We start from the raw sequence: 25,678 nt of genomic DNA on the forward strand, positions 1-25,678 counted from the left end.
CTACAACCTCTGGCTCCCAGGTTCAGGTGATTCTCGTGCCTCAGCCTCCTGAATAGCTGGGACTAAATGCACGCGTCACCACACCCAGCTAATTTTTGTATTTTTAGTAGAGACGGGGTTTTGCCTGTTGGCCAGGCTGGTCTCGAACTCCTGACCTCAGGTGATCCGCCCACCTCGGCCTCCCAAAGTGTTGGGATTACAGAGGTTAGCCACTGCTCACAGCCCTCAACACATATTGTTTTAAACAGCAGTGAAAGCTTGTCTTTAAAAAGGGCCAAAGTGGGTACTTTCAATATTTTAAATTTCTTGGAATGCTTTTCAAAGTAACATTATTATGCCTCCTCCCTTTTATCACTGTATTAATAGCCCATAAAGCACAGCTCAGAAAATTAACCAATTTCTCTAAGAGCATACCACAGTCAGAACTCAGAAAACCAGATTTACTGATTCCAATTCCAAGGTGCTATCCATACCTGTAGTTATAGGCAATGTCTTTCTTCTCTTTAAGAAAAAAAGAAAAACTCGTATAAGCCACCTTTTTCAGGCAAAGAATTTGTTTCCAATAATGTAATAACTGTAGTCATTTTTATTAGAAATAATAATGTGAAATAAGTGAGCTGATGTGTAAATGTGTACCTAAAAGTGCTAATGCATACAAAATAATGGGTTGGTTATCTTTTTGTGCATAAAGATTCCTAACATAACTTTACTGCACACTCAATGCATTTATCAGCATAAAATTATATTCAATAAGTACCTTAGAGTCTTCACTCTGACCTTTCTAGAATGAAAATAGTTGAATTTCTCTTGCCATAAAATACATTTTAGAAAAGCATAATTTAAAGTGACTATTTAACTTTTCCTCCAAAAACTGAGTTGGTAATTTTTGGTTTGCTTTATTTTACCTCTCTTCCTCCATAATGGAGTCTTCTTTCCCAGGCATTTCTGATGTATTGTCATACATGAGTTTATGAGTTTCAATGAAGTTTTTCTGTAAGGCAGACATCTGAGCCATGATCTTCTGACGATGTAGCCTAGCAGCTTCAGCTTTTCTTTTTCGTTCTGCTTTTTCTTTATCATGAGTAATCTGGGTATTAAGAAATGACAAATTTAGGTAAGATCCACTGTTAAACATTTATATACGCTGTTTGGATGGCAAAATTCCTTAGAATAAGATTCTGAAACCCTGATTACCCCTTACATACTGGATTCAGTTTAATGTTTCAAAATTAGCATTACAGGCTGCATGACATCATACAACTAATTATTCCTTTAGTTGTTTAAATAATTTACTGTAAAAAGCTAAGAACCTTAAATATCCAATTAACTGCCTTTTATACTCAATGCAGGTACCTTAAGAAATAAAATTAGATAAAACAAAATTTTAAAATCATTTGTCAATCACTTAATCACTGACAATTTAAATAATCTTGATTTCTAACAGTTACTTCTAAATGCACTGTTAAAAATGAGAAATTTAACAACTTTTTTAACTTTAACAATATTACTGAGATATATTTGGTGCATGTTAATTTTCTATTCAAATTTACATCCAGTGTGTTTTACTGAACACGTAATAACCACAAATAATATTATTCTAATAATATAAATTTTAGAATCACCAAAACCCGATTCACTATATTATAGCAATAACACAAATATTATTGCATTTCATTGAATCTAAGATGTACCATTATATTTCTCTAAAAAATGCTGTTGATGAAAGTCATTTATTGTGAGACATATCCCAATTTAAGTCACTAAAATATATTAAAAGTTAATAAAATATGGTATTTTGGTTTTTTGTTTTTGAGATGGAATCTTGCTCTGTCACCCAGGCTGGAATGCAGTAGCGTGATTTTGGCTCACTGCAACCTCCGCCTCCTGGGTTCAAGTGATTTTCGTGCCTCAGCCTCCCGAATAGCTGGGACTACATGAGCAAGCCACCACATTGGGCTAATTTTTGTATTTTTACTAGAGACGTGGTTTTGCCATGTTGGCCAGGCTGGTCTTGAACTCCCGACCTCAAGTGATCTACCCGCCTCTGCCTCTCAAAGAGCTGGGATTTCTAATAGAGCTCTACTATATAATCAATTTCTCCCGTTTTTGCAAAATACAAAAATTATGATGAATTGTCACGTACCATTAATCTCCACAATATAGAAGCATAATGAATAAAAGATGGACAGATCTCATATACTTTACAATCAACAGGTTTCTCCTAACAAAAAAGCAGCAGCTCCCTTATACCAGTAAAGTTCAAAGACAGAGATGAATGTCACCATTACTACAGTGTTATTACAGTGTCATACCTCATCATTCTTAATAGATTCCAATCCTGATGTGGTTGCTACAATTAAACAAGATTTTTCTCTTAATCGCTTCACTGTGTCAAACATCTGTGAAAAACAGATGAAACGTTAAAAGAGTTAGTTAGACCGTTAGACCGACCAGGAACAGAAACATTCACTAATCTGATTTTGGCATCATATCTCCAAATGTCTTTCACTTAAACTATTTCAATATATGAAGAAAAAAAGTGACTCTGACTGTGACAAACACCTCCCCTGGTCAATGAGCAATCCAGCTGAGGAGGAGGCCACTGGTAGCAGAACCAGCTGATTCAGTAGGCTGGGGGCATGCCTCTGTTAGCTTTCAAGAGATTTGCCAGGAAACAAAAATTTTTTTAATTTAAAATAATATTTTTGTGCAAAAACACATAAAAACAAGGATACAAAATGGTGACTGCTCTTTGGGAGGCGGAGGTGGGTAATCTCAGCACTTTGGGAGGCCAAGGCAGGTGGATCACCTGAGGCCAGGAGTTAGAGATCAGCCTGGCCAACATAGCAAAATCCTGTCTTTACTAAAAATACAAAAATTAGCTGGGCGTGGTGACCCATGCCTGTGATGCCAGCTACTTGGGAGGCTGAGGCATGAGAATCTCTTGAACCCGGGAAGTGGAGGTTGCAGTGAGCTGAGATCGTGCCACTGCACTCCAGCCTGGGTGACAGAGCAAGACCCTGTCTCAAAAAAAAAAAAAAGATACAAAATGGAAAGTAAAATCCTTCTCTCCCTGATTGCAACACCTCTATCAGAATACATAATTTTTTTATTTACATCTGTTTTCGTAAAAAGAGATCCTACCATACATACTGTTTCACACATCCTCTTTTCACTTAATCATTTATCTTCGGAGACATTTTGACATTTCTTTTTTGGTTGGTTTTTTTTTTTTTTAGACAGAGTCTTGCTCTGTCGCCCAGGCTGGAGCGCAGTGGTGAAATCTTGGCTCACTGCAAGCTACGCCTCTTGGGTACACGCCATTCTCCTGCCTCAGCCTCCTGAATAGCTGGGACTACAGGTACCCGCCACAACACCCGGCTAATTTTTGTATTTTTAGTAGAGATGGGGTTTCACCGTGTTAGCCAGGATGGTCTCGATCTCCTGACCTCGTGATCCGCCCACTTCAGCCTCCCAAAGTGCTGGGATTACAGGCGGGAGCCATCGCGCCCAGCTATCCTTGGAGACATTTCCACAACAGCTTATACAGAACTACCTCATTCTTATTAACAAAGCTCACGGTTTCAGCATGAATGCATTCATTAATTCATTCATTCATTCATTCGACAGAGTTTCAGTCTGTCGTCCAGGCTGGAGTGCAATGGCACAATCTTGGCTCACTGCAACCTGTCTCCTGGGCTCATGCCATCTTCTCACCTCAGCCTCTCAAGTAGCTGGGACTAGAGGCGCACACCACCATACCCTTGACTAATTTTTGTATTTTTTGTAGAGATGGAGTTTTTGCCACATTGTCCAGGCTGGTCTTGAACTTCTGGGCTCAAGCAAGCCACCCACCTTGGCTTCCCAAAGTGCTGGAACTATAGGTATATAGGTGTGAGTCACTGTGCCTAGTAAAATTTATTTATATTTTGAAAGAACCTTGGTCTCATGAGGAAAAATTTCCCACAATGAACACTTACAACATAGCTTTAAATCAACCATCTGGATAGAGTATCTAATGTTTTTAACAGCAGATACATGTGCTTTTCAGATATTTTGATAATACAATTTAGTATTCTAATTGAAAATGAATTTTCAGGACTAGATCTGCAATTCATAACACCATCTCTATGGGATATGAACGCTGAACTAAATGGTACCTCGATTTACTTTCTCAATAGTTATCTACTTTCGTTTGATTTTATATCTTAAAATAATATTAGCTAGTTTAACACAAATACTAAATATTCATAAAATCTACTTCAAGAAGAATTTTAATAATATCATTATCTTTTTTTTTTTTGAGATAGAGTCTCGCTTTGTCGCCCAGGCTGGAGTGCAGTGGTGCGATCTCGGCTCACTGCAAGCTCCGCCTCCCAGGTTCACGCCATTCTCCTGCCTCAGCCTCCTGAGTAGCTGGGACTACAGGTGCCCACCACCACGCCCGGCTAATGTTTTTTGTATTTTTAGTAGAGATGGGGTTTCATCATGTTAGCCAGGATGCTCTCGATCTCCTGACCTCGTGACCCTCCTGCCTCGGCCTCCCAAAGTGCTGGGATTACAGGCGTGAGCCACCACGCCCGGCCAATAATATCATTATCTTATAGTTACATCATTACCTCATGCTTAAGGACTGTTTCTAATAAAGTATTAAGAAGAGCTGCCCTCTTAAAAGTACAAATCAGTACCAAGATTTCCAATTGATAAGAATGTGAAAAATAACTACTCTATATATTCTGATTATCAAAACAATACTTAGCTATAAACATCAGAATATCTTACTGAATGCAATGAGTGCAGAAGCTCCATAATCCTGGTTTCAGTTTTTTTTTTTTTGAGACAGAGTCTCACTCTGTCACCCAGGCTGGAGTGCAGTGGTGCAATCTCGGCTCACTGCAACCTCCGCCCTCAGAGTTCAGGCGATTCTGCTGCCTCAGCCTCCTGAATAGATGGGATTACAGGCGCCTGCCACCACGCCCAGCTAATTTTTTTTTTTTTGTATTTTTAGTAGAGATGGGGTTTCACCATCTTGGCCAGGCTGGTCTTGAACTACTGATCTTGTGATCCACCCGCCTCCGCCTCCCAAAGTGCTGGGATTACAGGCGTGAGCCACCGTGCCTGGTCGGTTTTATGTTTCTATGTGGAGGGTTTTCCATTAAAGTAACATTCCTGGCCTCTCTCTCTCCTGCTTATTTAATTCACTTGTCTCCAAAGGCAATGCTATCTACTCAATAGCTCAAGCACCAAATCCAGGAGTCATCTTTGATTTCCTTTTTTCTGAGACAGAGTCTTGTTCTGTCACCCAGGCTGGAGTGCAGTGGTGCGATCTTGGCTCACCGCAATCTCCACCTCCCTGGTTCAAGCAATTCTCCTGCCTCAGCCTCCCGAGTAGCTGGGACTACAGGTGTGCACCACCATGCCTGGCTAATTTTTTGTATTTTTAGTAGAGATGAGGTTTCACCATGTTAGCCAGACTGATCTCCAACTCCTGACCTCAGGTGATCTGCCTGCCTCGGCCTCCCAAAGTGCTGGGATTACAGGCGCTAGCCACCGTGCCCAGCCTCATCTTTGATTTATTTCCTTCATCTCTCCCATGAGACTGATGAGCAAGTACTATAGATTTTATCTTCATACACCTTCGACATGCACCTTAATCAGTTCAGATTCTTACTATCTGCATCTTAGCCTAGGTCATGCTTATTTCACATCAAGATTACTGCAACAGTCTCCTAACAGTTTCCTTACTTGTATGCCTATCCCCCATAATCCATTTACTCCACAGCAGCCAATACCATCTTGTACAAATATAGATTAGGTCACTTAAAATCCTCCAATATTTTCCCATTGTCTTCAAAAATTATCACTTTACGCTGACTTAAAAGGACCTACAAGAACTGGCCCCTGGCTATCCCTCTGATCTCATTGCCTACTTTTCCATCCCTCACCCATTATGTTCCAGCCACACTGATCTTCTTTCTGGCCACCACAGAGCTTTTGCACTGCTGTTTCCTCTTCCTGGAGTACTCTTCCAGACTCTTCTAAGACTGACTCCATGTCATTCAGGTCTTAGCTCTAATGTCGTGTTTTAAGAGAGGCCTTCCCTAATTACTCAAAGTAACCCCTTACTCATCTATTGAATTACCCTGATATTTTTGTTTATTTATTTGTTTAATGTCTGTCCCTCAACTGGAGTATATGTTCCATGATAGTAAGCACCTTGTCTGCCTTGTTCCATCTAGAAATCTATAAGTGAGCATGGCACATGGTAGGTTTTCAGTAAAGTTGACTAAATAACGACCAAAAAAATGAATAAATCTTAGTTTATTTTTAAAACTACACTAAAATATAGGAAAATAGAATTATTAACATGAAAAATAAGTGATTATGAAAACCAGTAGTAAACGTCTACAATGGTACAGTGGTTTAATTCTGGAGGCAAGCAGAGAATTCTTAAATATTTAAACCAAGATACGATCACTTTACTTTTTTAGTTTACCTGAAGTATCCATGTTATCATGTCCTTCTGGCCTTCTAACTGGGGAATTCCTTTGAGTTTTTCCAAAAGCATTTGTATATTCATGGCTGAACTTCCCAATCCTTTTTTAAAACACAAAATCACACATCATAAATAAATACATATAGTCATCTCTTGGTATCCTCAGGGAATTGGTTTCGGGACCCCTATGGACATCAAAGTCCACTAATGCTCAATTCCCCTTAAATAAAATGGTGTAGTATTTGCATAAAATCTATACACATGCTTCTGTATGCTTTAAATCATCTCTAGATTACTTATAATGCCTAATACAATGTAAATGCTATGTAAATAGTTGTTAGATAATATTGTTTAGGGAATAATGACAAGAAAAACAAGTCTGTACATGTTCAGTACAGTGACAACCATCCTTTTTCCCTTTTCCCCCTGAATATTTTCAAACTGCGACTGGATGAATCCCTAGATATGGAACCCACAGATATGGAGGGTCAATTATGTCTTCATAATTATGTACAAATTACAATTTCTAGTTAATGTTATTTACATTGATAACCAAGATTTGCCAATCAATCCCTTAACTTCATTAATTATTCAATGGACGAATCTGCAATTATATGAAGTACTGGGTTACAATGATATGATCTACTAAATTTAAAAATGACTTTAAGTCTCTCTCTTACATCTTTTACTGGCACTGCTAAGTGAAAGCTACCCTAAATATCTGTCTCTGGTCTTTCCTCTGCTTGACTCAACATCTAAGCAAAAGTGCTTAATGAGAAACAAAACTGCCAAAAATATTGAAGTGGGGGACTTTATATCCATAAACTGAATAGGTTTTTGATGTCTTCAGGGATCTAAAAAATACAGCATGTAAATAGAAAATGTTTGTCTCCTATTGTTTTTATAATCAACATGCCTGGAATGTGCTTTGAAAAAAACTATCTTAATCAGGTAGCATTTATTAGAAATCTAATTTAAAACTATCCTTTTCTTCCAAGTTGAATACAACGCAAAATGAACATGTTATCTTTCAGATTTCTATCATTTAAAATTCAGAAACATTAATATCTTATTAAGACATGTCACATGAATGCTATGGTTGACACAGCAGCAAATATTTGATAATACTGAGATGAGGAATGAAAGTAAAAAAATACCAATATATGTAACCAAAAAAAAAAAGTGGGGAGATCATGTAGTAAAAAGATTGTAGTAAAGATTACAGTAAGGGATTAAAAAATATATTAGTATACTTGAAAATATTAGTTACAAACTAAGAATGCTAGGAAAAAATATTATTTCAGGGTTACCTATGTTTTAAGGACTGACAGATTAAAACTCTGTAAGATATAAACTTTCAGGATTGACAAATTAAAACTCCTTAAGATCTAGACTTTCAATGACAAATGTGTTGAAGAGTGATACTCAAACATACTTGAAGCCTTATGATAAAAGTCAAATGTTACTTCTTCTTCAGGAGCTTTTTGAAGCTGTTGCTTCTCTTCTAGTAAACCCAATGCCAGAATATGAAAAGCCTGAAGGAGGAAAATAAGAGATCTTTAAAACTGCACTTCTTCAGGTAAATATATTTTTAATTTAATTTTTATTTTTTTCAGAGACTGATCTCACTCTGTCACCCAGATTGGAGTGCAGTGGGGCAATCCTAGCTTACTGCAGCCTTAAGCTCTTGGGCTCAAGTGATTCTCCTGCCTCAGCCTCCTGAGTAGCTGGGGACTAGAGGTGCACACCACCACGCCCAGCTAAATTTTTTTTGGAGGGGGCAGGGGGTATAGACAGCGTCTCACTATGTTGGCCAGGCTGGTCTTAAACTCCTGCGCTCAAGTGATCCTCCTGCTTCAGCTTCCCAAAGTGCTGCAATCACAGGTATGGGCCACCATGCCTAGCAAGGTAAATCTCTTTTAAGTAGAAGTATAAAAATAAGAAAGCTGATAGGTAAAAAACACGCAAAGGTTTCAGCAGTTCACATTAAGCAGTTTACAGAAAGAGAAATGATGAATACACATATGAAAAATGTTCAACCTGGCCTGGCGCTGGTGGCTCACTTCTGTAATCCCAGCACTTTCGGAGGTCGGGGTGGGTGGATCACCTGAGGTCAGGAGTTCATGACCAGCCTAGTGAACATGGTGAAACCTCGTCTCTACTAAAAATACAAAATTAGCCAGGCGTGGTGGTGGGCACCTGTAATCCCAGCTGCTTGGGAGGCTGAGGGAGGAGAATCGCTTGAACCCAGAGGTGGAAGTTGCAGTAAGCCAAGAGTGTGTCACTGCACTCCAGCCTACTCCAGCCTGGGTGACAAGTGAAACTCCATCTCAAAAAAAAAACAAAACAGTTCAACCTCACTTAAAGAAAAATGAGTTGAAACAAGATCATCCTATTTTTCACCTATTACAGTGGCAAAAATTTTGGTGTTTGGTAAAATATAGAGCTGGCATAGGTATTGGGAAGTAGGCACTTTTGACCATAGTGTTGATGGGAAAGTAAACTGGTATAACATTTTTGGAGGCCAATTTGAAAACATCTATCAAAAATGTAAAGGTATACACCAACTATTAGGAAGTAGTATGACAAATACGCTCCCTTAAGTATGCAAAAACATTTGTATAAGAACGTACATTTTATTATTCTTTGTCACAGCAAAGACCTAGAAACACCTGAATGTCTATTAATAGGAGACTACTTAAACACATTATATCCATACAATGGACTACGCAGCTATCAAGAATAAGTAGATCTATATGCGCTAATGTGCAATGATTTCCAGAATATACAAAACTTTAACAATGCTTATGTCCTATATAGCATACTGGGACTCAGGGAGAGAAATTTTAACTTGGTTTCAAACATATCTCTATGGTTTGAAATTTACTAGTGAATGTATTTATCAGTGTTATAACAAAAATTGAGGTACACATATGGCAATGACAGCATTTAGAACCTGTAGACCAACAATACTCAAGGAAAAAGGAACATTTAGTTAGGCAGGTATAAATAAATATGGCGTTACAACTACCATGATGTGGCATAATTAAGTAACATGTATTTATCTACAACAGTAACAAGGAAAAAAAGCTGCTTTCACTTTAGCTAATTATCCTACCTCTATGAATAATTACACTTTTATCCATTTTACAAATGAGAAAATTATTATTTGCTCCTTAAATAGGAAGTGGGGAAACCCAAGACTGAAGTCTAGACCTATCTTCAAATCTTTATTATACTGTCTCCTTATAATTCAAGTAAAATTAAAAATACAAAAAATCATGACACAATAATAACATGTCAATTTATTAGCATAAGTACACCTGTTTTTGTTTTCATGGGTTTTATTAAACAGAAATGGTTCCCAAGAGTAAGGATGCTAAAAACATGAGAACATATCACTAAAAAAAATTTGTGCTGGTGTAAGCTATTTTTAATGACCCCTACGTTTCCGGTGCTCTAGATGTGGTTCCAACTGAAGTTAGACCCGAGATCTTCCCTAGATCCCCAAGAACTCTAGGACTTGATGTAGAGAAAATATTTCACGTAAACAAACCATTTGGAGCATCCCTTCGGTCCACAAGTTAGAATCTGTGTCTATTGCCCGCTCAAATACAGTCCTGAGAATGTACATCATGATATCACAGTTGAGAAGGTTAATCACTTTGCTGAAAGCAGCGCAGAATTCAGGAGGTGGTGGTGGTGGCAATGCTATAGGAGGTGGGGAATGGATGGGGAAAGAGACAAACAGGTGCATTTTTATTTGGGTTATCCTACCTACAAAAGTGCAAATGTCAAAAAATAATAGGTTACATGCAAAACAACACATGCTTTTTCGCTACCTTTCCAGTACTGAAAATATCAATGTTAAGTGTAATGTAAGTACTATATCAAGTCACCCAAAATGAACTACATTTGTTATCAATTTTAAATTCAATCACTACTGATACATACCATATCTTAATATGTGAATAAAAAGCAAAAAGCTCTTTGCACTTCCTTGACTTGCCCACTCTCAAAAACCAACAACAAAAAACTATGTGCTTTGCTGATACAAAACCACAGAAAATAGTCAAAATGAGTCAATTCAGAATCTCACTTTTTACCTTCATCTTTGTTTTCTTGTTTTCTCCTTTTCTTCTGCATATGTTCAGCCTATAAAAAAATCTATCATTAAATATACTGCTTTGGAAGCATGAAACAAATGAAATACATTAAAACAGTCAGGAAAGACCCAACCACCTATTAAAATACTTTATATACTGAAGCATGTATTCAAAATGCCTCTTTGTCCTAGAAATAAAATTGTGTTCTAGAGAAAACTAATGCAAAATAGATGAGGAATATCCCTGGTCAAAAACTTAGTCCCCATTATTTTCTAGTGAAAATATTTACCCAGTATCTATTATGTACAGGGTACTATGCTATGGGCTGTAAAGTATTTACTTGATAAGGACAAAGCCATACATCACCTTAACTAAGTGATCAAACTTAACATGATCCTTCATGGGACAAAAAGGCGTATGTGCCTAATAATGGGATGCAATATATCACTTACATAGTATTCTTGCCAAAAACTGTTCAAATTGAATCTATTTGGTACTCTACAGAAATGCCGATGTTATGAAAGAAAAAAATGCAAAAGAATTATCTTCTAAATTAAAGGAGACTATTGGCCGGGCAAGGTGGCTCACGCCTGTAATCCCAGGACCTTGGGAGGCCAAGGTGGGTGGAATCATTTGAGGTCAGGAATTTGAGACCAGCCTGGACAACATGGTGAAACCCCGTCTTTACTAAAAATACAAAAATTAGCCAGGTATGGTGGCATGTGCCTATAGTCCCAGCTACTCAGGATGCTGGGGCAGGAGAATCACTTGAACCTGGGAGGTGGAGGTTGCAGTGAGCTGATATCGTGCAACTACGTTCCAGCCTGGACAACAGAGTGAGGCTCCATTTCACAAACAAAACAAAACAAAACAAAACAAAAAAAACAAAAACAAACAAAACAAAAAACTAAAGAAACATGACAATCAAATGAGTGTGTGATGATGAAGTCCATGATGCTTGATTGAATACTCTTCCTAAGACAGCTATTAAAGACATATGTAGTATAATCAGGAAAATCTGAATATTGCCTGTATACTAGATAACATTATTGATTCAATTTTAATTCTTGGGTGACATAACGACCTCTATTAATAAGAACCAGCATGAAACTATAGAAAAAGCAGAAAATTTTCTGTGGAGTTAGAAAGCATAAAGCATTTAGGTTTATTTACTGAAAAGGATACTTTTTTCTACCTTGCTATGCTGGGTTTTGGAGTAATGATAAAAGTACATATTGAAGTCTTTCAGTGATTCATCTTTTAGTTCATAAACTCCATGGCCTGATACACCTGGTTTCCTAAATAGATGGAAAATACAAGATGAACTGCAGTGTTCTTGAAGTATAAAATATAGACAAAATAAAAACCTAAAAATTAATCTAGAAGTCAAATATACAGAAAAAAATTATGTCTCATTTAGCTTATGAAAAATTCCATTGCAATAATAAAACTAAAAACCTACATTGTGAACACAAAGCCTGATAACAGCTAAGCTGTGTTTTATAATAATGAAATTCAAACAAATCTGGAGAAGTTTGTTTTATACTATCTAGAACTGATACCATGCCCTATCTCTAAAGCTTCTTAGAGATTTAAGAGTCTCTGATGCCTAAAGGTTGTCTGTTCAACTAAAGAACACTTCATTGACCTTAGACACTTCATTGTCTAAGGTCATATCTAAAACAGTAGGGAGACATCATAACCTTAGTAATTTGCAAATGAAAATATAGTACTGAATCCTTTATATAGTACTATAAGGAAAATCATTGAGGTCAAAAGGAGTACTCCACATTTATTCTAAACATTAAATAGCTTTTGGTTTCTATCCAATCTCTAAGTCAAATATTTCAATGAACATTACTAGATCATAAGAAAAGCTATACCCTATTTTAAAAGTTATTTGAAACTAGTAATGTATCTGTAAACACAGTACTGTAACAAGTAGAAATTCACTATCAGTATCGATTTTTCAAATTTCAAAGATTAATACAATTAAATTTGTATTTCCATTTTATATACTGAAATGAAAATATTATAAAATACTGTTTTAATTCTACCAGAGAAAAATCCAAAATTAGCATATAAAATAAAAATTTATAAAATAAATGAAATCATGGGTTCAGATTAATGGGAAAGAGAGTATCAGAAAAGTTCATTTACTATCTGAATAAATCATCTAATATCATAAATGAGTATTTCTCATTCACTTGCCAAAAACACTCATTTTTTCAACCAACAGGTGCTAAGTGTCTACTGTGAGCCCCTCATTCTCACCCTTTCTAATATGTATTCCACTCTTATTCTTGGGAGTTCAGGCAAGAACTTCAGAGCTTCTACAAAGTATCCACAGTACAAGAACAAAGATCAAACTACCTTTTAGAATAAGCATAAATATTAAGCACTTACTTAAATGTGGCCACTTTGTTTATGACATTCTCTAAGCCAGTTTCGTTATTTTCCTGTTGAAACAATATTTTTGTCATTTTTACCTTCATATAATGACTTCCACTTCTCTGTGAAGTGAAATACATTTTCAACTGCATCTCTGAAGTACTTTGTAGATAATTTTAAAAAGATCAATTTCCACTATTAAAAAATCAGGTCTAAAACCAATTATCTATGTTTTGGGAGACCAACTTCGTAAGAGGTAAGATGTATGTATAAACTGTTTAAGAAAGGTTATCTAAGTTTGCCTTCATATGTGTGTATAAGTACACACATACATCTATGGCATACACACATAGTATTACCAATACTTCAAAGAAAAGAAGCTCTTCTTTATGTAGTATGTTCATCACCCCCATCATTTATGTACATGCCCATGCTGTACTAATCCCTAAAACCAAGGTAACAAAATTAATGAGCTCCAACTAGTAATCTATAGCAATACACGTCTAGATGTCCTAATATATTCTACCTTCTGCAAGTTTTTTTCTGACTGACCTGATCTTTTCCTTAAACAGGGAACACTATTTTTTTTTACAAAGTCATTTAAAATTAAGATAAGGACCTAGTCAAACTACTACAGTAAGCTCACAGATTCCTGTAGTCTTGTAAAGATAAGAAATGTAACCTCCCTTAAAAATACATATACTTGGCCAGGCACAGTGGCTCACACCTGTAATCCCAGCACTTTGGGAGGTCGAGGCAGGTAGATCATGAGGTCAGGAGTTCGAGACCAGCCTGGCCAACATAGTGAAACCCTGTCTCTACTAAAAATATAAAAATTAGCCAGGCATGGTGGTGCGTGCCTGTAGTCCTAGCTACTCGGGAGGCTGAGGCAGGAGAATCACTTGAACACAGGATGTGGAGGTTACGGTTAGCCAAGATGGCACCACTGTACTCCAGCCTGGGCAACAGACCAAGACTCCGTCTAAAAAAAAAAAAAAAAAAAAATATATATATATATATATATATATATTCCCCGTACATCACACCTGTAATTCCAGCACTTTGGGAGGCCAAGGTGGGTGGATCACTTGAGGTCAGGAGTTCCAGACCAGCCTGGCCAATATGGTGAAATCCCATCTCTACCAAAAATAATAAAAATTAGCCGGGTGTGGTGGCGTGCACCTGTAATCCCAGCTACTCGGGAGGCTGAGGAAAGAGGATCACTTGAACCCGGGAGACGGAGGTTGCAGTGAGCCAAGATTGTGCCATTACACTCCAGCCTGGGTGACAGAGCGAGACTTCATCTCAAGGAAAAAAAAATATATATGTGTATATATATACACACATACACACACACACACACATATCCCTATTCTACCTCTTTGGAAAGCCTTGACAGCACAGATAAGTATAATTTTTTTTAAGAATCATTTTTCTAATTCATATTCAAATCTCAGAGGGAAAAAATATGAGACTCATAATCTGTAGGACTATTACCACAGTATCTGTATATACAAAAATACAAACGCCACCTGTGGTGGTCATGAGACTGCACCTTGCAGACATCTAATTACAGGGAGTAAATGACCACGTGCCTCAACTGTTGTGCTCTGGTGAAACTAAGGCCAAGCTTCTCACCAGTCATTCCCAGACAATGAGCAAGACAGAGATACTAATGCAGGCTCATTCTGGGAGACATGGGGAGGGACAGATGGAAAGGCCATTGAAGCCCAGCAGTCTGGGATGCTTCTATGTAACTTTCCTTCCCTCTTTATTTCACTGGGAATCAGATTTGCATCAGAATCTGATGGCTCCCCTTGTCGTTCCCAGATCCCTCACCGTTGCCTTTAATAAAAATCTTAATGCTTTGTCACAAGATCTGCTTCTCAGAAGACCCAGATTAACACACCACCCAGTTTCAGCATTTCAAGAAGTTCCTTTTTTCCTCTGCAGTAATCTTTATTTTAAAGTAAACAAAAAGTAAAGGAGTTTCTCCCAGAATTAAAATTTATACCACTAAAGGATGAAGGTGATCGGTTTACATCTACAAGGTAATGATATAGGACTTTTTGCCTAAAATTTTGAAGTAGTTTCCAATTAAAGAAAAAGAAACATCTACCCCATCTTGAGGTAAATAGAGATAAAACCAAAATCAGACTTACATTCTCAGGTAAATTTTTGGCAATGGCACTGTGTGGCATGGGTTCAATGCAAAGCAAGTGGATAATTTCTCTCATTGTGACCTCTTCTTTGGTCACATTTCCCACTCCAGGTACATAACGCTCACCTAGTTCAAATAATTTAAAACAAAAAAAGTAGAATAATTATTTTTTGTTTAAATCTCTCCCCATCAGAAGCACTTACACCCAGAACACTGCATTAAATTAAATCTGAGAGAGGGGCAAAAGTTATTTGAATGTGTTCCCAAATCTGAATAAGAATCTATGTTGAAAGACAGAGGCAGAAAACTGTGACCTGAAGGAGAATCCAGGCCTTGTCTTAGCTTACTTACACACATATACACAAACACACATACATATACATATACATACACATTCGTATACATACACATACTCACACATTATAAACAAGGCCCCTCAAATAAATTAGCATGTGTTTCTAACCCAGAACACATGGCTGATGGCATCTGAATGAGCAGTGGCCATCACTGAACAGCTTTTCTTTCAAGATCTTTCTCAATTTTGTCTCTACTTGTTATTTAACAAAGAACAAAGTGAAAACTGAAAAACAAAATACTTTAAAACGTCTTTATGTGTTAAATGAAAAAACAGTAATATGTATTAAAAATGACTGGTGCTGTGAAAATGCCCACAAGGTCAGATTTCCATTTTTCATCAAAATAAACTGCCAAATGAAGACAGAAAATAGCTAAAGTAAGTATGAGAACTTCACTGGTGTGAACAGCATCTAATTCCGATTGCCTTAAGAAGGCTTACAATATGTGGCCTTATGTCACCACTGATTTTCAACACTACAGTATCTGTACGAAGTCGTATGATATCTATAAGAGGGTTACAAAGAAACCCCTTGCCTAAGAGATTTGATTAATTCTACAAATTTGCCAAAGAACGACTTTTTGTTAAGTGAATTCGTTTCCAACACATTCATTCCTCTTTACATTTGTAAAGCATTTTGTAATTTTCATAACTTTTCACCAAAAACAGTATCCCCTAGAATTTCAGTGCTAGAAGAAACCTTAGAGATCATGTAGGTTACCGCCACATTTTACAGATCAGGAATCTGAGGCCCAAAGAATGCAACTGCATGCTCTTGAAAACTGGTAGCAAGGCCAAGACTAGAGTTCCTGATATGAAATCCAAATATTTTTCTATTTCTTAATGATTTTCCACTATAGATCAGAAATATAATTTTTTAAACAAAAATGTTGACTCCTGAAAGTAATGAACTTAAACTCAGGAGCAGAGCAAGTATTAACTAAAAATCAAATCACAAGAAAAAAAATAAATAAATTTGGGCAAATACAATAATAGTAAAATAACAGTAGGAATAGTAAAACAGTAAAAATAAAACAGCAAAATTATACTACAATATTAGAAATTCTTTACATAGTACTCTAAGGACAAATGCAAAAATTTCCCTTGAGTTTTCATAATTTGAAAAAGTATATAATCAATTTTAAAATCTTTTACACATTCTTAATTTGCCCATTTTTTCCCATCTGTTTCTAACTGGCATATTCTGGACAGGAAGGTTTAAGTCTCACTCAGCAATAAAGGCTTACTACCCCTTCTGCTGAGACATGTAGCCGGTCTAGCAACTAGCTCTCTGACAAACAATAAGTAAAAATGAATCCAGGTTTACAGACTTAGGTAATAGCTAGAATCCCCAACTGAAGAACTATTCAAACCAAACAGCGTTTGGTGCAGCAAAGTAAGTAACAAAAGCCAGAATGAGAAGTCAAAAACAAGATGACAGCTGGGCACAGTGGCTCACGCCTGTAATCCCAGCACTTTGGGAGGCCAAGGCAGGCAGATCATGAGGTCAGGAGTTCAAGACCAGCCTGGCCAATATGGTGAAACCCCGTCTCTATTAAAAAATACATATATATATATATACAAAAATTGGCCAGGCGTGGTGGCGCATGCCTGTGGTCCCAGCTACTCAGGAGGCTGAGGCAGAAGAATCGCTTGAATCCAGGAGGCAGAGGTTGCAGTGAGCTGAGATCGCACCACTGAACTCCAGCCTGGGCGACAGAGCGAGACTCCGTCTCAAAAAAACAAAACAGAACAAGATGATGGCAATGAATGTACCAGCTGGTAAAATCAACACAGACTATGACATAGCATATATTTGTATTCAATAGGTTAGAATATAGTGTTTCTGCACTGAATATTTATATTAATCTCAACTGAATTATAAGACACATTTCTATGGGTCAATGTCATAACTTGATAAACATTATTTCTGGCAAAGAACATTCTATTTCTTTTCTCTAAGTAACCTTAACAAAGCTAAGTATGACCAATATTTGCACAAAATAATTAAACAGAATGACCCAATGAAAATATATTTCACTTAGGCCTATAATATATATAAAATTTTTAGCACTAAATGACCTCCAAATAAGTCAAAACATTTACAAATCAGGTACTGAAAAATAAAAATGTAAAATCTGTACTTTTGTGAAGGTGATTTTCTAAATGCAGTATATGAATAAGGAGTAAAATGATCAATTATAATTCATATAAATGGTTTCTCTAAAAAGTAACCGATGTTCTATTTCAAAACATTGTGTTTTAATCTTACCCACAATATAGATGAGGACCTGCAGCATTTCTTCTATTAGTGTATTATATTGTTTAATCAAATCCTATAGAATCAAAAAAGAGTAAATTAGTTATGGAAGAACCAAAAACCTCCATAAAACATGCATTTCTGGATGAGACTCATGGTCCATCCAGTCTAGTATTTTTCATCCAGTCTAGTATTTTTTTTGTATGTGTGCACAGCACAAATAGTTACAATAGTTCCCTTTTTTGACATCAAATTCAACAATACCTGGCATATAACTGCTAAATACTGTCATCATTTTCATTATCATTATCCCCCACAAAGTCATAAATCAGCACACTAATGCTAATCTTCAACTCTTCCTCTATTATTTGCTGCCTTCTTACCTGGGTTAGTAAGAAAGTGCCTTCAAATAGATTCCCAACAGTTACATGGTAAGAGTATCCTTCTCTAACACGCCCCTCATTTAAACTATTAAATCAGATACTGATTTTCACTAAGTATAAAACAACTAAAAATTAGCTCTGCATTTTATATCCTATTCATGTTAGCCCTTTGCAAGTAACTTCTATTTTTTTCATTTAAAAACATTTTTTGGCCAGGCGCAGTGGCATGCGCCACTGCTCCTGGCTATCCCAGAGTTCTTTAATTCTTAAATTTGATTTAGAAATTTTATATGAGGCCAGGTGTGGTGGCTCACACCTGTAATCCCAGCACTTTGGGAGGCCGAGGCACGCGGATCATGAGGTCAGAAGTTCGAGACCAGCCTGACCAACATGGTGAAATCTCGTCTCTACTAAAAATACAACTTAGCCGGGCGTGGTGGTGTGCCCCTGTAATCCCAGCACTTTGGGAGGCCAAGGCATGTGGATCACAAGGTCAGGAGTTTGAGACCAGCCTGACCAACATCATGAAACCTCGTCTCTACTAAAAATACAAAAATTAGCCGGACGTGGTGGTGTGCGCCTGTAATCCCAGCACGCCTTTAATCCTCAGGAGGCTGTAATTACAGCACCTGTAATCCTTAGGAGGCTGAGGCAGGAGAATCCCTTGAACCCAGGAGGCAGAGGTTGCAGTGAGCCAAGATCGAACCACTGCACTCCAGCCTGGGCGACAGAGCAAGACTTCGTCTCAAAAAGGAAAAAAAAAATTTATATATTTATTTATTATTTTTCCAAAGAAATTTTACTAGCAGGAGTAACTTCTAATTTGAACGAATAAAATAATGGGATTTCATGAATTCAAAGTAGTTAAGGGCTACTTTATAGGCTGGTACTTCAAATATTCAAACAATAAAGATGTGGCCGGGAACGGTGGCTCACGCCTATAATCCCAGCAATTTGAGAGGCCAGGGCAGGCAGATCACTTGAGCTCAGGAGTTTGAGACCAGCCTGGCCAACATGGTGAAACCTCAACTCTACTAAAAATACAAAAAATTGGCCAGGTGTAGTGGCTCACGCCTGTAATCCCAGCACTTTGGAAGGCTGAGGCGGGCGGATCACGAGGTCAGGAGTTCGAGACCAGCCGGGCCAACATGGTGAAACCCCGTCTCTATTAAAATACAAACATTAGCTGGGCATGGTGGTGCACGCCTATTATCCCAGCTACTTGGGGAGGCTGAGGCAGGAGAATGGCTTGAACCCAGGAGGCAGAGGCTGCAGTGAGCCGATTGTGCCACTGTACTCCAGCCTGGGTGACAGAGCAAGACTCCATCTCAAAATAAATAAATAAATAAATAAATAAATAAATAAATAAATAAGCTGGGCATGGTGGCTCATCCCTGCAGGCCCAGCTACTCAGGAAGCTGAGGCAAGAGAATCACTAGAATGGGAGAAGAAGTTTGCTTTGAGCCAAGATCGCGCCACAGCACTCCAGCCTGGGCGACAGAGTGAGACCCTGTCTCAAAAACAATAAATAAATAAATAAAATAAAATTTGTATATTACCTCTGAGACAACAAAGATAAAAAAGACCAATGTCATTATAGATGTACATACTGCAAGAGAAAGCTTAAACAGGACTTTCTTCTGAGAGCAATTTGACAATACGTATTAAGAGCCTTAAGAAAAACATGTTGTTGGCCAGGCACGGTGGCTCACCAGCACTTTGGGAGGCCCAGGCGGGCGGATCACCCCAGGTCAGAAGTTCGAGACCAGCCTGGCCAACATGGAGAAACCCTGCCTCTACTAAAAATACAAAATTAGCCGGGTGTAGTGGTGCATGCCTGTAATCCCAGCTATTCAGGAGGCTGAGGCAAGAGAATCGCTTGAACCCGGGGCGGGCAGAGGTTGTGGTGAGCCGAGATCGTGCCATTGCACTCTAACCTGGGCAACAAGAGCAAAATGCCATCTCAAAAAAAAAAAAAAGAAAGAAAAACATGTTGTTTTATCCAACAAATCCACTTCTAAAAATGTGTCTTAACAAAATAGAGAAGTATTTAAATACTGAGCTACAAATGTTTATAAGACCAACCAACTAGAAAGACCTCTTCAGTAATAGACTTTAAAGTATAATGCATCATATAGTGCAATCCTATATAGTTATTAAAAATGATGATATAATTGTATACTTATTTCATGACAAGAAAAAAAAACCTTTCACAATATGTTATTAAGCATAGGAAGCAGATTACAAAACAGCACATACACAATGATACAATTTTTGTTTTAAAAACAAGCAAGACACTAAAACTTTAAAAGTGATCATTTCTAGGAAGCAGTGTTTTTCATGTGATTTTTTTGTTAATCTACATATTCTAATTTTTCTAGATTAAAAAGATTATATATGTGTATATATGTGTGCCATATGTATACATGTCATTTCAGGAGGTATGGTTAAGAAATAACTTTTAAAATATGGCTAAATATGACTGAAATAAAATATGACTGAAATAGTAACAACATTTCCTTTAAAATTAATTCACATAATTTACAGGTTGTATACCTGGTCTTTTGTAGATATGGTCTTGTTAAAAGCCTCGGCAAGTTCATACCTCTGAAGTACCAGTAACAAGAACTTATTGGGATCCATTAAAGATGCACCAATCTGTGAAAGAAATCCAGCATCATATTTCTTGTGTATTATATGGAGAAACATTTTGTCTCATGTAGGACTGTCAAAAATTATAAAGTAAGTTTGCAGAAGATAATGTAGTAGTCCCTTCTATTTCTATGTGTCATATTCAGTTTAATGGTGAGAGTATTTTAAGTTAAAAATTATAATCTTCTCTTCTTAGAAAGAATTCAAGAAGGAAGATGAAGACACAAATATCAGAAACAATTTAAATAGGTACCTGAAGCATGATGATATCTTTATCATACATTTCTTCTCTGCACTTAACATCTTGGTAATAAAACACCTATAAAGTAATAGGTAGAATAAATCCTAAAAGAATTATTTTATTTCAAGCAAAGTTCTCAAGAAAACCTATCCTTAAAACTTTCTCTAAGCTAGAAACCCCTAAAAACCCTTAGTGGCAAAAAAATAAGTTGTAAATCTATGAATCATTTAAAGGGACTAGCGAGGATGAAGTGAAGAAATATGGCATGAAATCACTTCAGGGTTAAAAATGTTCTATATTAGTTATTACTGTCATGTATAACAAGATAATTTATTTTCCCTAAGTTTAAAATACCTACTTCAATAAAAGTAAACCCATTTCTACACTCAATCATAATACCATTTTTTTTTTTTAATTTCATTTTAAGTTCCAGGATACATGTGCAAGACATGTAGGTTTGTTACAGAGGTAAACGCATAATACCATTTTTCTTCCAAGTGCTAACTTTACAAGACCTATTTCTCCACCTTTTAAGAAATGCAAGGCCAGGCTCAGTGGCTCATGCCTGTAATCCCAGCACTTTGGGAGGTTGAGGTGAGCAGATCACCTCAGGTCAGGTGTTCAAGACCAGCCTGGCCAACATGGTAAAGCCCCATCTCTACTAAAAACACAAAAATTAGCCAGGCATAGTGGTGCATGCGTGTAGTCCCAGCTACTTGGGAGGCTGAGGCACGAAAATCACTTGAACCCCACCGGCAGAGGTTGCAGTGAGCTGAGATTACACCACTACACTCCATAGCCTGGGCAATAGAGTGAGACTCTGTCTCAAAAAAAAGAAAAAGAAAAAGGAAAAAAAAAAAGAAAAGAAAAGCACCAAATTTACTCCAAAATAGAAAAAATTACAAGGTGGTCTTCAATTAAGACAGATGGTGGGAAGACTAAAGGCCTTTAAGTAAGGTAATTCTCAGAAAAGAACTATGTTAATGGGGAGGCCTCTGGTGGTACTACCGGCTTTCACCTAATTTATCACACAAGCATCCTAGTTTATAATTCAGATGGAATACACAGTGAACAGGATAGGAGAAATGTCTATATAGTTCCTAGAACTTTCATTTCTAGGAGTTTATACAAGAGAATAGTAACATACACTCAGTAAAATCTAGGAACATAGGGTAAAATTATATAAGAGAAAAAAATTAGAAAATGAACACATTCATAAATATGAATAATAGGCTTTGCTGTACCTGGCTAATAAGAGACAGTCCATTTCTTCGCCACATCTCAGCAACAACCTGGGCGACCAACACCAGACAACGTAAAGGATATTCCACTAGTACCTCTACTTGAAAGTCCTCCTGAAATAGAGTAAGGTCAATTTTATCATTTCTCACAGAGCTTAGATGTGTCTCCAAGTTATGCCACTACATATTCTTCAGTTTTCTCATGTGTAAAATGGAAGAGCTTGAACTAGATGATGTCTAAGTCCCTGTGACTCAGATTACAATGTACTATACGAAGATGTAAAATTACTAAATGGGAATTCCTCAGGTGGGTTTCTAAATATTATTTCCTTCTCGTCCATCAACCAAGAGGTATTCAGAAACAGAATATAAGCAAATCAAAACTTAGTAGAATCACTTACAAAAGACACAAATTCATGCAGTCGTGAAACAGCACCCAGCCTGCTTAAACGTACATGAAGACCTAAAGTTAAAAAAACGAGAGAGAAAATGAGAAAACAAACCCAATTTGTTAACTAGTTAACTCATCAAGTTTAGAAACTTGTGCGTGCGATTTGATTTGGCTGGGCGCGGTGGCTCACGCCTGTAATCTCAGCACTTTGGGAGGCCGAGGTGGGTGGATCATCTGAGGTCAGGAGTTCAAGACCAGCCTGGCCCACATGATGAAAGCCCGTCTCTACAAAAATACAAAAATTAGCCGGGCCTGTAATCCTAGCTACTTGGGAGGCTGAGGCAGAAGAATCGCTTGAACCTGGGAGGCGGAAGTTGCAGTGAGCCGAGATCATGCCACTGCACTTCAGCCTGGGTGACAGAGTGAGACTCCGTCTTGGAAAAAAAAAAAGAAACTTGTGTGAGTTAAATGTATATTTACTGAGTTTAGAAGTGACACTCTAGAATGCAGACTGTTGATTTCTAATTTTGAAACGCAATATTACTAACATATTTAAAATCCTACACTGTGCAAGCTGTGCTCATTACCTAATTTAAAAATAACAAACTGTCTCTCAAGATACCTTTATTCTGCCTTTAGCCATGTATCAAAAGAAATGAAAATTAATCTAAGGATTTTTAATAAAAATTTTTACTTTTATTAAAAAGGTACTTTTAACAAAAATTTTTATTTTTATTAAAAAGGTACTTTTAACAAAAATTTTTATTTTTATTAAAAAGGCATTTTTAATTAAAATAGAAGCAATATAAAATCACATGACGTCAATTATGCCATATATAAACATTAACTCAAAATGGATCAAAGACTTTAAACACAGGTTTAAATATAGGTGCTAAAACTAAAAAATAAAACTCATACAAGAAAACGTAGGGAAAAGCTTCATAACTTTAGATTTGACTCTTCCTATCCATGAGCGTGGAATGTTCTTCCATTTGTTTGTGTCTTCTTTTATTTCGTTGAGCAGTGGTTTGTATTTCTCCTTGAAGAGGTCCTTCACATCCCTTATAAGTTGGATTCCTAGTTATTTCATTCTCTTTGAAGCAATTGTGAATGGGAGTTCACTCATGATTTGGCTCTCTGTTTGTCTGTTATTGGTGTATAAGAATGCTTGTGATTTTTGCACATTGATTTTGTAACCTGAGACTTTGCTGAAGTTGCCCATCAGCTTAAGGAGATTTTGGGCTAAGACGATGGGGTTTTATAAATATACAATCATGTCATCTGCAAACAGGGACACTCTGACTTCCTCTTTTCCTAATTGAATACCCTTTATTTCCTTCTCCTGCCTGATTGCCCTGGCCAGAACTTCCAACACTGTGTTGAATAGGAGTGGTGAGAGAAGGCATCCTTGTCTTGTGCCAGTTTTCAAAGGTAATGCTTCCAGTTTTTGCCCATTCAGTATGATATCGGCTGTGGGTTTGTCATAAATAGCTCTTATTATTTGAGCTATGTCCCATCAATACCTAATTTATTGAGGGTTTTTAGCATGAAGGACTGTTGAATTTTGTCAAAGGCCTTTTCTGCATCTATTGAGATAATGATGTGGTTTTTGTCTTTGGTTCTGTTTATATGCTGGATTACATTTATTGATTTGCATACGTTGATTGTGAAAATGACCATGCTATGCTGCCCAAGGTAATTTATAGATTTAATGCCATCCCCATCAAGCTACCAAAGACTTTCTTCACAGAATTGGAAAAAATTACTTTAAAGTTCATATGGAACCAAAAAAGAGCCCGCATTGCCAAGACAATCCTAAGCCAAAAGAACAAAGCTGGAGGCATCACGCTACCTGACTTCAAACTATACTACAAGGCTACAGTAACCAAAACAGCATGGTACTGGTACCAAAACAGAGATATAGACCAATGGGACAGAACAGAGCCCTCAGAAATAATACCACACATCTACAACCATCTGATCTTTGACAAACCTGACAAAAACAAGAAATGGGGAAAGGATTCCCCATTTAATAAATGGTGCTGGGAAAACTGGCTAGCCATACATAGAAAGTTGAAACTGGATCCCTTCCTTACACCTTATACAAAAATTAATTCAAGATGGATTAAAGACTTAAATGTTAGACCTAAAACCATAAAAACCCTAGAAGAAAACCTAGGCAATACCATTCAGGACATAGGCATGGGCAAGGACTTCATGTCTAAAACACCAAAAGCAATGGCAACAAAAGCCAAAATTGACAAATGGGATCCAATTAAAGAGCTTCTGCACAGCAAAAGAAACTACCATCAGAGTGAACAGGCAACCTACAGAATGGGAGAAAATTTTTGCAATCTACTCATCTGACAAAGGGCTAATATCCAGAATCTACAAAGGACTCAAACAAATTTATAAGAAAAAAAACAAACAACCTCATCGAAAAGCAGGCGAAGGATATGAACAGACACTTCTCAAAAGAAGACATTTATGCAGCCAAAAGACACATGAAAAAATGCTCATCATCACTGGCCATCAGAGAAATGCAAATCAAAACCACAATGAGATACCATCTCACACCAGTTAGAATGGCAATCATTAAAAGGTCAGGAAACAACAGGTGCTGGAGAGGATGTGGAGAAATAGGAACACTTTTACACTGTTGGTGGGACTGTAAACTGGTTCAACCATTGTGGAAGACAGTGTGGTGATTCCTCAAGGATCTAGAACTAGAAATGCCATTTGACCCAGCAATCCCATTACTGGGTATACACCCAAAGGATTATAAATCATGCTGCTATAAAGACACATTCACACGTATGTTTATTGCAGCACTATTCACAATAGCAAAGGCTTGGAACCAACCCAAATGTCTACCAATGATAGACTGGATTAAGAAAATGTGGCACACATACACCACGGAATACTATGCAGCCATAAAAAAAGGATGAGTTCATGTCCTTTGTAGGGACATGAATGAAGCTGGAAACCATCATTCTCAGCA

The 25,678-nt window shown here is 37.2% G+C and overlaps 1 protein-coding gene across 1 annotated transcript in view; it reads right to left on the reverse strand.

Annotated features, from left to right (window-relative positions):
• The window catches only part of UBR1 (ubiquitin protein ligase E3 component n-recognin 1), a 228,767-nt gene that overhangs the window by 66,252 nt on the left and 136,837 nt on the right, over window positions 1–25,678 (reverse strand). The window contains exons 20-33 of the mRNA XM_054452124.1: window positions 22,688–22,749; window positions 22,290–22,400; window positions 21,058–21,123; window positions 20,709–20,810; window positions 17,782–17,845; window positions 15,156–15,280; window positions 13,009–13,061; window positions 11,798–11,900; window positions 10,603–10,651; window positions 10,053–10,207; window positions 7,932–8,031; window positions 6,497–6,597; window positions 2,313–2,399; window positions 906–1,087 (exon numbers count right to left, since the gene is read on the reverse strand). Of these exons, the coding sequence (XP_054308099.1) occupies window positions 906–1,087; window positions 2,313–2,399; window positions 6,497–6,597; window positions 7,932–8,031; window positions 10,053–10,207; window positions 10,603–10,651; window positions 11,798–11,900; window positions 13,009–13,061; window positions 15,156–15,280; window positions 17,782–17,845; window positions 20,709–20,810; window positions 21,058–21,123; window positions 22,290–22,400; window positions 22,688–22,749 (1,360 nt within the window). The remainder of the gene's footprint in view (window positions 1–905; window positions 1,088–2,312; window positions 2,400–6,496; window positions 6,598–7,931; window positions 8,032–10,052; window positions 10,208–10,602; window positions 10,652–11,797; window positions 11,901–13,008; window positions 13,062–15,155; window positions 15,281–17,781; window positions 17,846–20,708; window positions 20,811–21,057; window positions 21,124–22,289; window positions 22,401–22,687; window positions 22,750–25,678) is intronic.

The sequence above is a fragment of the Pongo pygmaeus genome, chromosome 16 (genome assembly GCF_028885625.2).
Source record: "Pongo pygmaeus isolate AG05252 chromosome 16, NHGRI_mPonPyg2-v2.0_pri, whole genome shotgun sequence".
NCBI classification, from domain to species: Eukaryota; Metazoa; Chordata; class Mammalia; order Primates; family Hominidae; genus Pongo; species Pongo pygmaeus.